General features: G+C 40.2%; 1 protein-coding gene across 4 annotated transcripts; it reads left to right on the top strand.

Moving 5' to 3' along the window:
• Positions 1-475: 475 nt before the first annotated feature.
• Positions 476-13,343, top strand: zgc:172136 (uncharacterized protein LOC566376 homolog). Of its 4 annotated transcripts, none has more exons than XM_054799567.1 (14): positions 476-607; positions 5,031-5,181; positions 5,294-5,384; positions 7,532-7,611; positions 9,584-9,660; positions 9,794-9,989; positions 10,122-10,277; positions 10,425-10,490; positions 10,908-10,976; positions 11,059-11,233; positions 11,313-11,591; positions 11,777-11,821; positions 11,995-12,056; positions 12,220-13,343. In XM_054799567.1, exons 2-14 carry the CDS (start codon positions 5,104-5,106, stop codon positions 12,424-12,426), a joined length of 1,581 nt encoding a protein of 526 aa, XP_054655542.1. In that variant the 5' UTR covers positions 476-607; positions 5,031-5,103; the 3' UTR covers positions 12,427-13,343. The 4 variants fall into 4 exon arrangements, with proteins under 4 accessions (XP_054655542.1, XP_054655541.1, XP_054655539.1 ...); XM_054799566.1 differs by having other exon boundaries at positions 12,154-13,343; XM_054799564.1 differs by having other exon boundaries at positions 11,777-11,899.
• Positions 13,344-14,482: the final 1,139 nt, after the last annotated feature.

The following is a 14,482-nucleotide window of genomic DNA, read 5'->3' as shown; positions in this document are numbered from 1 at the left end:
TGTGCGCAGTGTTCCTGAAACAGTTGGAACGCTTATGAGAAAATTATATGTTGGTTAATCAAACAATCTAATTTTAGCTCTCTGCTGTTGAGACTACACTACGCCTATTCCATTCTATGGTGGCAATATATACTCGTTGAAAAGGTAAAACATTGTTGAATGTTAAAAATAGTGATCTTTATCTAAATACAATGAATATTTGTCGGGAGTTTCAAGGTTGTAACTCCACATTGTATCTCAGCACAGGCGGTAAATATCCAGCATAGAACGAAAAACAAACTCTTACATTAATCTCCAATCTACTTTTAAAAAACGTTTAACTTACCTAACATCTACAGAATACGCGAAATAAAGTTAATTTCAAGGTTTTTTGAAAAAAACATACTGAATGTCTAACAGACAAAATCGGTCACCCCTACAACTGTTCACAATGGTACAGTCCAATCTGGTTGTAGCTGTGGTTTTCAAATAGGTTCCACACACTACACTCAGAGGGACCGAAACGCGGTTTTTGTTTACTTCAGTCTTATATTAAGACATGTTTCGTCGCCACCACCGGAGCAGACTATAACTGAAAATCGGACTGCTTTCCGCCATGTGACATTCGGTGAGTTTATTCTGGAGTTTTTTGTCAAGTGTAAGTAGTGTTTGACGGACTTGTTGCGCTCTAGTTGTTGAGTTATTAACCAGTTTGATGTTACCGTTGAGTCAAACTTCATCAACCTCCTTTTAGCGATTGAGCGTTTAATTGTGAATTTTAAGTGAATTTTAAAAATATATATTTGACTGTTTGGAAGTCTCAGCAACTGTATGTTATTTGCTGAAAACGTTTGCATGCTAAGGGGGTTTAGCCTCAATATATTTTTTTCAAGGGACTCATTTTTTAGTCAGGTGTACCCCTTTTGTCAACTTTGCATGAGTGGTTTTAGTCACAAGGCTTTAGTTAAAAATGTGCACAGTGCAGTGGGCTTGTTTTTCCAGCAGTAGGGATTATAACAGTCTTGGAACGGTATTAAGCATACAGATGGCTGTTGGTATCTTTGATGCTGGTCAGCAAGAATATGTGGGGGATGTCTCAAGTTATCAGCCTGCATGCTCAAAATGTATTCATGTCTCCAGATTCGTCAGGATTTTGCTGCATTCACTGCTTCTAAAGTAGTTTACATCTGATTAGTAAAGCTCTCACCCACAACAGTGGTCTGTTTTACATCGTGGTCCACATCTTTGTACTTGCTCTACCCAGAGTAGCCACCCCCTGTAGCACCTCTTTCTACATCCTTTTCAAGGGAGGAAAAAAGTGGGTGTTTTCCCACTCTAGGAATGTTTAAAGCTGCCAACCCACCCTTTCAGCTCATTCGGAATGTTATGGTGCATACATGGAGCATCCGAAGGGTACAAATTCACATTTAAAACAAGGAGTAAATGCAGAATAGCTCTGAATAGAAAGATGAGTAATCTCATGGTCCAGTTTGGACCAGTCAGTGTGGGATTCCTTCCTCAGTTGTTTTTTTTTTTTCAGTATCTCCACCCAAATTGGACTTAATGGCAATTTCCTGGGGTGGAAAAAAGCATTACGTTTAAAGCAATATGAGAGCTTGGGGAACTAATCCTCCTTATTAAAATGAGTCACTATTTCTTGTCTTCTTATTGAGAACATATTTAGCTCCTGCCGATTTCTAGTTAGCCATCATTGCGAACTGATTGCGTAAAAACCTCTCTCAAACGCCACATACTGTATAATGATTGCTAAAATGTGTGGGACTCAAGTCACACAGAATACTGAATGAAGATGTGCGTCGCCTGATCACGACTTCAATGAACTTGAGATTTCATTGTGACTTGACATGAGCCAGTCAGATTTAGAAGTTACTGGATTTTCAGGTTTTTGGGGTTTTGTCCTCGACACCCAGATGTAAGCGAGGCTCTGCCTGAACATGTCCATAAATTAAATTTGGTAAGACTAAAGTTCTTACCTCATGAGTCTGACAGGTCACATTTTATAGTAAGGTACCTTTTTTTTTTATCAATAACAATTTAAAAAATGACCTGTAATCTAGAAGTCATGCGTGGGCAGGTGGCTCCAGTTTCAAATAACTTGTACACTAGTGTGTTTTTTTTTTTTGTTTGTTTCTTCTTGACTAGTTATTGTCCAGGGCAGGCTTCAAAGGGATCAGAGTCGGCGCACCAGCAGTAATTAAACTGATTAATTCATCCTGAGACTTTAATCAGATGAGCCTTGCACCAGTTGGGCCTTGGTGAGGTTGTCGTGGTGAACCTGCAAACATGCTGGTTTCTTTTTGTCTACAGTGGACTGTATGCACCTGGCTCAAGATAAACAATTTTTGCAACCAAAAAATACAACACAATCACCGGACAGAATATCTTCCCAACAGTGGATTAAAAGAGCAGATTGTACCCAAAAAAAAGTCTTTTTTTTTTTTTTTTGTGCAATTTTGAATTAAACGACATAAAAATTGAGCTGAATTTTTGTTCAGCTCGAGTAAAATAAGTGGCGTTCATGGCTGTCACTTACGGCTGTCAGGTATATACGTACATGTCCGTTGCACAAAAGCCGTCTCAGAGAAGTGACAGACAATTTAGAGACATCGGGTGGTCATGATAGGCTATGCATTCAATGATAGCTGAAGATAGTAACTAAACTTTGCCAAATCGCTATCATTAGCTGACAACAAACATAAGTAATGTGCATGCGTGTGTTACGTCTTACGTACTCAAAGCAGAAAGAGGCGGGATATAATGCTGTTCAGGCACTCTCTCGGTAGCTGGAGGAATCATCTTAGTGTACAGTGGAACCTTGGTTAGCGTCATTAATCTGTTCCAGAAGGTGTATTTTTCCCACAAAAAATAATGTAAATCCAATTAACACGTTCCAGAAAGTTAAAAATGTTGACATAAAACAAAAATAAAATAAAAATGTTTTTATAGTCCTGTGATGGGCAGGCGACCAGTCTAGTGTGTAGCCCGGCTCGTGCCCAAAGTCAGCTGGGATAGGCTCCAGCATACCCCCGTGACCCTAATGAGGATAAGCGGTATAGAAAATAGATGGATGGATGTTTTTATAGTTTTACATTTATAGTTTTCCATGCAGAAAACTATTCAAAAGGCATTTAATTACATGTAAATGATGAATGATTGAACATTTAAGGTTACTTTTATCTTCATTGAAAACGTGAGACAAAGACACGATGTGGCAGCGAGATCAACACGGACACAACCTTTGTGTTTTGCCAAGAGGTATTTCTTTAATTCAATAGTGTTTCTCCCCCTCAAGTCTCTGCTTTTTATTTTTTTTATCGCGGTTGCAAAATAACCCAAAATTCAACCAAAGAATGTTGCAACTGCCAACATTTTGACAAAGAAGGTGGGAAACACAACTGAATTCAGGAAATAACTCATGGCAAAACACAAATGTGGTGTCCATGTGGATCTCACTGCCACATCGTGTCTTTGGCAGCAACAGGTATGAAGGTAAAAGTAACCTTAAATGGTCATTTATTCTTTCAATCTGTCATTTATATGCATTTAGAATTCACGCTAACCGGAAAATGTATGCAAACCGAGGCACAATTTGGGCGTAAATTTTTGACGTTAACCAAAAAACAAGCTAACTGGGGCGCACGCTAACCGGGGTTCTACTGTATATTCTTCTTCTCTTAAAGGAAAACTGGACATTTTGGGGGGGAATTTTGCCCATCATCCACAACCTTTATGTGAAACATGAACACGTTTCTTTCCCTTTTCTGTGCGTTCTAACGAGTGAAAACGAGTTAATATGAGCCAGCTAACATTGCACGTCATGGGAGGTACCTATTTCGACTATGAAGCCCTCTAAAAAAACAATGTATTATTGTTTTATATACATGCTGTGATCATGCATTAACTGGTACATTGATGATAACATGTAATACACTATTTTGCCGTATTTTGATGATTTAAAACATTACCAAATATTCTTTCCTAGGCGCATTGATTGAGAGCCAGTAGTATCCACTCTTCCATCTGTCCCATTGCAGTGGCTGGAGGCGTTGTGAGTGACTCTGAGAATAGCGGGTAGCGGGGCGTTGTGTTAACTCCGCCAGATAAATATATTTTTTTGTGTTAGCTGCTGCAATAACAATATTACTGTAGCTTGGTTAATATATAGATCAGTTATGTAAATGGAACACTGTTGGTGTTTTTTCAAGGGTTTTTTTGTTGGGGCGATAGCGTCAAAATAGGTACCTCCCATGACGTGCATTTTTACCTGGTTCAGGCTAACTCGTTTTCTCTCGTTAGAACGCACAGAAAGGGAAAGAAATATGTGTTCATGTTTCACATAAGGATTGTGAATGATGGGAAAAAGAAAAAAATAAAAAAAGGTGAAGTTTTCCTTGAATAGCCCTTGTTGAAAATGAGCCTTCTTTTAGAATGTGTTGCAAAACGGGCAGGAAAAGCAACAGAAAAAAACAAAACACACAGGAAGAGTCATTCATTGATGTTTCAACTGAGGTCTAGTCAGAAAAGCTAAAGTCTCAGGAGATTTGTTGAACTCTCGCAGTGCAACTTTTTTTCAGCATATTTTTCTTGAAAAAATTGGTCAGTTTAAAAATTGTTTGACCTTTTGCAGCTGTCAAATTTTGAGGTACATCCAGATCTGATGTCATGAGTGTTATGAGTAATTAGGATTATAGGAAGATGAACTAATTTGTTACGTGCTTGTTGTGTTGGCTGATTATTTGGATGGATAAACTTTGCACCGTGACCTTCTGTTCGATACGCTTGGTGATGTTGAAGCTTTGTTGAGATAATCCTCATGGTGGATTAAGGATTTAAGTATTTTTGCTCTGACTCACCGGACATTAAGTTAAACCAACACAAGACTGTTACTCAGCACATCTTGAACCATTATCAAAGGATTGCTCCGTAAAATGTTGGGAATTCCACTTTAATCCTTAAATTCTATGTTTGTTTGTTTGTTTGTTTGTTTTCTTCTGCTGATGTCACACAAATGTTGTCTTTCACTTCAAAAGATTCAGATATGGATAAAGTGCAGCGGCTGAAGTTTGACTAAAGAAGGGAGTGTGAACTACACATTGTGCCATCATGTCCTCCTCCATAAAGGAGCTGAGAAACATTTGTGTTCTCCTTCCCAACAAACACCAGCTGGAACTCACAGTCGGGGTTAGTGGAAAACACCCTTGCCTCTAAGTTAGGATTTTCTGCCTCTCAAAATAGTTTTCCTAACATGGTGGTATTCTAGTAAACACTCTTCTCTGCTGTTCCCTTGCTCCAGCTCAAGGCCACTGGGCAGGATCTTTTCAATCGGGTGGCAGAGCTTCTTGGAATCAAAGAGATGCACTTGTTTGGCCTCACTGTTGTGAGAGGTAAGTCCGCTTCATGTTGGTCCCTCCAGGCATGCATAATCTGTTTCAGAGTCAAGCCATCATCAAATCTGACTTTACAGGCATTGTGTTGATAACATTTAACCTAAGATACCTGCGTAAGGTTACACTACTCAACCCTTGATGACACATTAGGTGTAGTTCATATGAAAGTAGAGGAGGCGGCTTGCTGAATGCGTCAGTTTATGTGTCATAATTTGTAATAGTCATAGAAGTCATAAAAATAAGTTAACTGCTGTTTGTTGAAACTTAAAAATAACTTTTGTACTCTTTATTAACTTGAATTATGGCAAACATACAAAGAAGTGATCAGCATTTGATTTTTTTTTGGTCAACTATTTGGAAAATTAAGAATCAATTAAGCTAACAATTAAGGAAACAAGAGAGTCTCTCGGAATGTGTTGAACTCCTTGTTTTATGCTTGTGTCATATTGATCAGAATAATGCTGTCTCGGGATGGGGCCGTTCCGATTCCGTATTGGTATTGGCTACCGATACCAGCGTAATTCATATATTGGAAATTTCCGATACCACCTGCAGAGAGTTCTGATCCACAAGCCATGTATGTGCTCCAATGTCAACAAACGTACTCAGAAATAGCAGCAAACAAGCGTATCAGCGAACATAGCTGTATCCACACATGCACTGCAGCCGTACACTCATACCGCCCACACACACACACACACACACACACACGCGCGCGCTCCGGTTGGACATCACAAACTCTTAACACCAAACAAATATTCCGGGTCGCATCCATATCTTACTGTCTACAGGGAGGAATGTATTACAGCCTCATTTAAAAGCAACAATAATGATAATGTAGTGACCCGGACGTTTTGTGCTGTCTGTCTGTGTGCGTGCGTGCGTGTGTGTGTGTGTGTGTGTGTGTGTTTGCTATGTTTGTTGATATTTTCCTAGCTACATTTGCTGATATTCTTTTGGCGTCCACCAGAACTCTAGTATTGGAATTGTATCAGTATCGGCAGCTATCCAAATTCAGGATCTGGATCAGATCGGAACTAATCCTTAGTGCTGATGGTGGGGAATAGTGTGTGTGCCTGAGAGGTGTGTCTCTTCACATTAAGAGCTGACTTTGCAATGTACGTGCAGTTCTGCTATTATTGATGTGTAGTTTTTGTATAAAACTTTATGGAATGTTTTTCTTGATTCCTTGAAAATAAACTGCATTCTAGGCCATTTTGAAAAACTGAGGTTCCGCTGTACCTCTTTTCCACGCATAATGGGAGTTCTTTGCTTTTTGTGTGTCAACCGTAAAAAAGTATAGATTTTACAAACTGAGATGAGACCTGCGCACAGGTCTTTTATTATTGGAAAAAAAATTCTCACAAAATGTTCTCAAAAGTCTTTTCCAGTTCCGCCCAAGTCAATTTCACAATCCCCCGTGACCTCTGAGCCATACTTCCTTTTGCTCTTTTCTTTCTTTGCACAAATGCATCAAGATACCTTGGAAGACCTGTGTAGCTCACCTCTGGAACAAACAGCCTTTTGTTTTAGCGGTGTTGGTTGAGTGATCACTTAGGCCTGGATTCCTGCAATATTAACTTCATTAAGCTTGGAATGCACTCTTACATTCTTCCCCTTCATGGAGGGGAGGGATGGCTTGATGAGCAGGGTGGGAGTCTGAGGGGTTGAAAAAGAGGGACTGGCTGCAGTCGGAGGGGGTGGTCTTCTCATGACTCAACTCTTACTCAAGAGTTTGAGCAGTAAAAGAGGTAGAATGAGTCAGAGTGGTCCAAAAAGGACATTAATTGATGGATTGTGACATGAGCAAGTTGTGAAACTGCTTGGTGAACATTATTCAACTATGTAACAAAAGAGATAAGGCTGATGGAAAAGAAAATGCCCATGTCCTGACTCATAGGACTAAGCTGAGACTGATACCACAGCTCTATTCTCAGCATAGCATTCAACTCTTCTACTGAAAGAGAATTTATTTTCAAGTAAGACTGTGCATAAATGCTAATTAACGTAAGCCGGATAGTAGCCTCTCTCCTTTTTTTTTTTTTTGTTTCTCACGTCAATTAATCCCATTGTTGGACACATTTTCTGCCTGGTTGCATTAGTGTTTTGTTTGCTTGCTAACTAGTTGTCTTTCTTCTCCACAGACAATGAACACATATTTTTAGACATGGAGGAGAAGCTGGCCAAGTATTTACCCAAAGAATGGAAGCAAGAGTCTGGAAAGGTGAAGTACAGTAGCTTGTGGAAGGCTTCAAAATGTATAACATACAACAAGCACTATTGTTTTGGTTTTTGGCACTATAAAAAAAAACAGAAACATTCAGCATTGCCATCTGCCACTGCTATAAAGTTGTTTTTTTTTGTGAACCAGTAACAGTTTTAGTTGATTTTCATGTTCCCTTCTTCATTTTTTTTCCCCAACCGATGTAATTCAAAAGGCTTAACGAATATATTTAAGCTTAAAGATGATTTTGGAACCTAATTGTTTTGTCTATGGTGCTTATTCAATGCCATAAACAATTGGGGAATGCCTAATGTAATACATAGTGGTACAGTGATCCCTCGTTTATCGCAGATAATTGGTTCCAGAACAGACCATAAGTGAATTTCCGCGAAGTAGGATTCCTCATTTATAAATCGAATATTTTTATATTTAGAGCATAGAAAATCTATTTAGGACCTTCTAAATATGATTTTTAATGAATATGAATATGAAAACCTGCATTAAAAGCCAGTGATCAAGTCTGTTCCAGTGATCAAGTCTGGCGCTTGTGTGTCTCACCGAACATTAAAGTAACATTACTGACACCCAGTGACAAGTGTAGAATACTACATGTCACCACAACTGCTTTCAGTGAGTCTTCTGAATGTTTTATATTTCCATTTGATGCTTGAAAATGCTTAATTTAGGCAAAAAATACGTAAATTTTGCTTAAATGTGCTTTTTTAAAAATTCGACTAATAATAGACCGTATTCAACCACAAAACAGCATGATGTATTATTTTTGAAAAACCGTGATAGCTGCAAAATTCAAAATGCGAACTGGTGAGGGATGACTGTGGTCTACAACTGGTAATTATTTATAGGTCCAGATAGGGCTGGGCGATCTGAACCAAAACTCATATCCCAATATGCTGTATTTAGGTTGAATATCGATGTACGATATATATCTCGATATTTTTTAAGCAAAGTGAGTTTAGACAAAATCAAAGCCAAATATGCGTGTCAAGTTGTTTTATTCAAATACATATTTAACATGAGGATTTTTTTTGAAATTTTAAAGCTTCATGCAAGATGCACATAAAAAAAAAATCTAAAAATCGCCTCTAAATTAAAGTAGGCCACTCTTTTTGAATCAGCTAATAACCAAAAGAACTAAATATGAAGAAGTGCCCGGTGTAAGAGGAAATTTTAAAATGTCAGCAACTCAAAAATACTTTCAATTGAACAGTAGTATTTTTTTAGGCAAACATTTTTAGAAGACACAAGCATGTCCTTGTTTTGTGCCAGGAACACCAACCTGTCAAGTGCATCAGGCTTAGCAACTGTCTTCCTTGTACATTTGTGGTAGAGTTTCTCGTGCAAAATAATTGTGACTGCGAAGCTCGCTGGACATCGCGAGTCCATTGTTTTCAGCAGGTTTTTAAAGCCCTTTTTTCCATTGTTGCAAAGGAGACCATATTTTAGCAATGTGATAGGACACCTCTTTGTAATAGCACACCACTTAGCCTTTTCTTTCATGAGGAACTCAACAAGGCCGCGGCAGACAGCGTGCATCTTCACACATTTCTCATATTGGAGTATGTGCCAAGTTTCAAGGTGGTGAAACATTTTTTTATGCTCTGAATTCAAAGTACCTCCATATTACTGAGCTACCGCTTATTCCTTGCTGATTAATTCTTCCACCGCAGACACTGTCATTTCGACTGGAGCCGCAGGGCTTCTGCTGTGCCCCTCCTCCCTCCTCCTGCATGCAGGGATGAGGGAGATACAGTGCAAATCCAGTGTATATCGATATCAACGATATGGTTGGTTTTAATATCGTGCTTAAAGTAAATATTGATATTTTAAAAATATTGATATATCGCCCAGCCCTAGGTCCAAACATGTAACACTCCCATTTCAGTGTCATGCATGTAAAAGCTCTCAAGACTTCAAAAGTTCAAATATTAAAACTAATACCTATTCTCCATAGGGTTTAGAGAAAAGACCCCTGCCTCTGGTGCTCTGCCTCAAAGTGCAGTACTATGTTGAGAACGGCAGACTTATTAGGTATGTACCCTCAAGTGTTGACAAGCTTTGTATCACATGTTTTTCGTGCTCCACACCATCCATCTTTGTCCTCCTCGTTGACGCCATGTGCAACTCTCCCGCCACATTTTCATTACATTGCACTCTGTACCAGTGAACGCAAGGCACGCCATCTGTACTACTCTGACCTGCGCGAGCGGGTGCTGCGCTCCGAATGTCGTCAGCAGGAGGAAGTGTACTTCCAGCTGGCAGGTTATGCAATGCAGGCAGACCTCGGCAGCCACCAGCTGTCCAAGGAGGGGGAAGAGAGTGCCCCTTACTTCGAACCCAAGGAGTATTTTCCCCCATGGGTAGGTAACAGGCAGTGGAGTGAGGCATATCTACATTGTACTGTTAGTTGTTGTCATATTTGGCCAGCAATACAACCCAAATCCAGAATTACGTGAAAACAGCTAAAGTAATCTGTGATTCTGTCTTATTAGATAATATCCAAGCGTGGACTAGACTATCTCCTCTGCCATGGGCCCAAAGTGCACCAGGACTTGTGGGACATGTCCGCACGTGACGCCATCCTCCTCTTCATCAGGGAATCCTGTCGACTGGAGGACGTACCTGTCACGTTTTACAGACTGCAAAAGGTCACGAGTCAAGAGTAAACCGTTAGATTTGTTGATAGAAGCCGGGCAACGTTCAAAAGCCGGCTAAAGATTGAAACTTAGCCAGACTCACAGTCTTATCTGTTCTGCTCAGATGCTTCTCTAACATCTTATCATTCATGTGTCCAGGACAAGAAGGAAGAAAGGGGAACAGCAGTACTCGGCCTGACCCTGAGAGGAATGCAGGTTTATCAGGTACGTGCATGTACAAATGTGTTGGTAATCCGCAACGTTTACGTCACACATGGAAAACAGAGTATCTGTGTTTACTCAGAGATTCCTTCTCTGGATCTGAGGTACAGACGTGTGAGGAATGTGTGGGTTTGCCCACAGCAGCAGTGCCTCAGCAAATAGGAGAAGCTTATATGATGAGTCCGTCACGGGCCATCTGCGGGGGCTTTGAGGTCTGGCTGATTAAAGGTCCAACGTAACGTGAGATACCACAAGAAACCTGTGGCTTCTCCTCCTGTAAGAGGCCTAAACAGAAAAAGATTATAGTCACAAATTTTGAAGAAATTGTTTCAACTGTGCAAAAGAGGTTATTTTTTCAGTGTTGTTTGTTTGTTTGCTTGCGGGATTGTGAAAATATTACTTAATCGATTTCGTCGGTAGGAGGAAGACAACATTCGACAGCTGCTGTATGACTTCCCCTGGTCAAATGTGGGACGGCTGACTTTCCTGGTAATTGTGCTGCTCATAGTCCTCCTCTCCTTAGGCATCTGAAACTGGCAATGACTGTTAACAATTTGCTTTTTCTGCTTAGGGAAAGAGATTTGAGATACAGCCAGATGGCTTGCCATCAGCCAGGAAGCTTGTTTACTACACTGGGTCGTCATTCCGCTCTCGTCATCTCCTCCTGCACTTGAGCCGTAGCCATCGCCTCTACCTCAGCCTCCAGCCTGCCCTCAGACACCTCCGCCAGCTGGAAGAGAGCGAAGGTGGAAAAGAGGAGTTTACATCAGTAAGCATTAACATCACCTCGGTTCCGACCAAAAATATACATTTTCTGTGTTGTAGAGAAAAAGCGTTACAGAGAGTCCTACATCAGCGACGAGCTGGACTTGGACCCACCGGGCAGCGAGAGCAGCCCGGGTTTGTCCCGCATCTCCACCAGCAGCTCGGGCATCGAAGCAGATGCCCGCCAGCACAGCATCTCCACAGAGATGACCTCCATGGAGGAGGAACCGGAACAGAGAGGGGAGAAGCGTTCCAGCTCCACAGACAGCCAAGTCAGCTCCTCCACGTCTGGCCTCGACAGCAAAGCTCACATGGAGGATGAGGAGTGGCAAGAGGAAGGTTAGGACTTAAAATTGATCTTGAGAGTACTAGAATTTGGCCTTGGAATGTTGACCTGTACAGACACTTGGGGAAATTCTAATCATTCCTTTTACTCTTTTGAAAATTAAGCCAAAATGAAACATGTCAAGTGGCTGACATGTTCATTACACTTGGTTTTGATGCATCCCGCTATCATTTTCTAGAATTGAAGGCTGATGTCAGACAGGAACATCTTGTGGATGATCCAGGTGAGATGTTCCATCTGGCTGATCTTCTTAAGGGTTTGTCTGTGGATTGCACACTCTCCTCAGAAATTCCATCACCAGGTGGGAATATTCAGGATGTTACTACATTCTGTTCTTTTACTGTACTGTAATTTCTTACACTTCTGTTTGCTAATTTTGTTAAACATTGTCTCCAGAGAGCATAGTGTGCTCCTCTGACAACAATGAAGATGAAGATGGCTCCAGTATACTGAAACAGGTTTGATTTTTTTTATTTTCTGCCACTTGCTGACACATCTCTCATATTTGATCAACTTTCTCTTCAACAGTTCTATTTTTTTTGTTTGTTTTTTTAGAAGTCACATGCTTGTGTGGACCGGCAGAGCCACAGTCTTGACGATGTTCGTTTGTTCCCACCTCAGGCGCCCCTGGGGACCACACTGCCTGCTGATTCGTCACACAGCTATACCTTCGGCCTCTCCGACGCAAACACAAAGACGCCGGTGGATCATGACTATTACCCTTTTTTGCACTGCCAAGCCAAACCTTCCTTCTACGGTCACAGGTCTACCAACTGCTTGTCTTTGGACCTGTTAGCAGATGAGCAGTTCTTGGAGTTCATTCTATGAACAAGCATTTTATATGTGGCCAAGGTGACAAAATGCATGTTTGTTTTGCTTCCAATTGTCTGGATGAGGTCACAAACACCACATACAGCAACATGTCCTTTGTAAACAGTGTATTTATTGACGTTGTTCTCCATTTTGTACATACAACTTGCACTATTTTATAACGTTTCAGCTTCTCTGTGCAAAAGCATTTCGATTGTTGTGTTCTGTGTGCCTGCAATCTCTTGAGAGGTTGATATTGATGGCAAAATAAGTTGTAATGTCATGTTCTTTTGGATATTCATTACATGGAAATTCCATTTAACCCATTTACTAACTCCAGCACTGCAAGAACACTTAAAATGCGCTTGTTATTGGCTGAGAATATATAGAAGCCACAGTGCCAGTGCTTGTGCTCCTCAGTACCTTGGTTTATTTTTTTTAATAATTATTTTACACTCTTTTTGTACATTTTGCTTGGTCATGCTTTTCCTATTATTCTGCCACAGCAAACGTAGCTTATTGGTGTGGAAAACGGAACCTCTTTTCAGCTTGTAAAGCATTCATCCAAAGTTTCTGCATGCTTAAACTCTTCTACCACTTTCATGATTACAACACTACAAAGCTCTATTTCTGTAACCACTAAGTTTATAATGAATCTGCAGTATTTTTATATTATGTAACTGCCAAACAAAGAGCCTTTCTGTCAAGTTATTTTTTTCCCAGACATATTTTCACTGTTTTGTAAACTCTAATTAGTATGCAAAAGAACTTCAGGCAGCATGAGCTCATTGGGAAGGAATGTTAGTGATTAAACACTTAACTCAAATCTGTCAATGTATGAACAACCTGCTGTTTGAAGCATTTTTATCTAAAGCACTGTTTTTTTAAGATATCAAAAATAAATTTTACTACATTAAATACTGTGTGTAATAGTCTGTGTATAATGTTATTTCTTTCATTTCAGTTTGTGTGCATAAAGTAAGGTCACCAGTGTCTCTTTCTTTACAACAGTAACAGTGACTAATTTACTGTCTTCTAAACACATTTTGTTTAATGCAGTTTGTTATAAGATAGCCCTGGTATGCACACTGAAAAAAACTATGCCCTGAATGTATTGTCATTACAAGAGACTGTTAAGCACATGTAGGGGCGTATAGCACCAAATTCTGGGCCCTTTGCCGCCCCCCCATACACACACACACACACACTGTAGTCTATCCTTAAGTTGTTTTACTATGGTTTGTGAATTGTGTTGTTTTAAGTATGAGCTCACAGGCAGGTTAAAATTGCTAAGGCTATTGTACTGTACAGTACCACATAAGGCTCAACAGTAAGTCAGATTTTACTTTCAAAAGAAATGTAAAAAGATTTCAGTGTTACAACTTTGCATCTATAAACAATAGCAATGTAGACCGTAACGAGAAGTGACAGAAAACAGCAGCAAACGCTGATGTGTTTGGGGCCCTGGTACACCATTCCAATTTTTCCCCCGACTCCGACACCCCTGCACACAGGGAGGGACAGTGGGTACCTCTTACACAATTTTGATCATTTTACTGGAGACGTTACAGTCTATTTTAAGCCTCTAAATTGTCCCCACCAAAGACCTGCTAATCTTACAAGGATAATATCCATACATAGTTCATTCCCCCCTACTCCTATGGTCATGTGATGACAGGAGAAATTTGCCTGGAAGCTTTTTTACCAGACGGTCTTCCTGGCATAGGATTCCCAGGAGAGACTTATTGGGCGTAAGTCCTCCCAAATTGTTTTAGATAGCTTGAGATGACTGATAATACATTACCGTATATGCGTAACATAGAGAAAGTGGCCCGCGTATAGGGGGAAAGTTAAGACAATTCCAAGGGCCTCTGATTGACAGGGGCTCCAATAAATAGAGCTGTAGTGACAACTGCTGCCCCAATATGATTCTTTTTTCCCTGGGGCCAACATGGCACACACTTCATTGGGTACTGTTACACAATCTAATGAGATCTAATATAAGAGCTGTATATAAAAATATCTTAGTAAGATACACCGGCACCGCTGTAAGGAAAGTTAAAATAAAACTAAC

This window comes from Dunckerocampus dactyliophorus, chromosome 14 (genome assembly GCF_027744805.1).
Source record: "Dunckerocampus dactyliophorus isolate RoL2022-P2 chromosome 14, RoL_Ddac_1.1, whole genome shotgun sequence".
Classification (NCBI taxonomy): domain Eukaryota; kingdom Metazoa; phylum Chordata; class Actinopteri; order Syngnathiformes; family Syngnathidae; genus Dunckerocampus; species Dunckerocampus dactyliophorus.
Note: the sequence above shows the minus strand (reverse complement) of the source record. Positions and strands in the feature narration are given on the sequence as shown.

Coding starts and splice junctions, on each gene's coding strand:
- zgc:172136 (XM_054799563.1), top strand. CDS start 5,104: ATGTCCTCCTCCATAAAGGAGCTGAGAAACATTTGTGTTCTCCTTCCC. Junction 9,990..10,121: donor AGGAGTATTTTCCCCCATGG/GTAGGTAACAGG, acceptor CTGTCTTATTAG/ATAATATCCAAGCGTGGACT. Junction 10,491..10,907: donor GAGGAATGCAGGTTTATCAG/GTACGTGCATGT, acceptor TTTCGTCGGTAG/GAGGAAGACAACATTCGACA.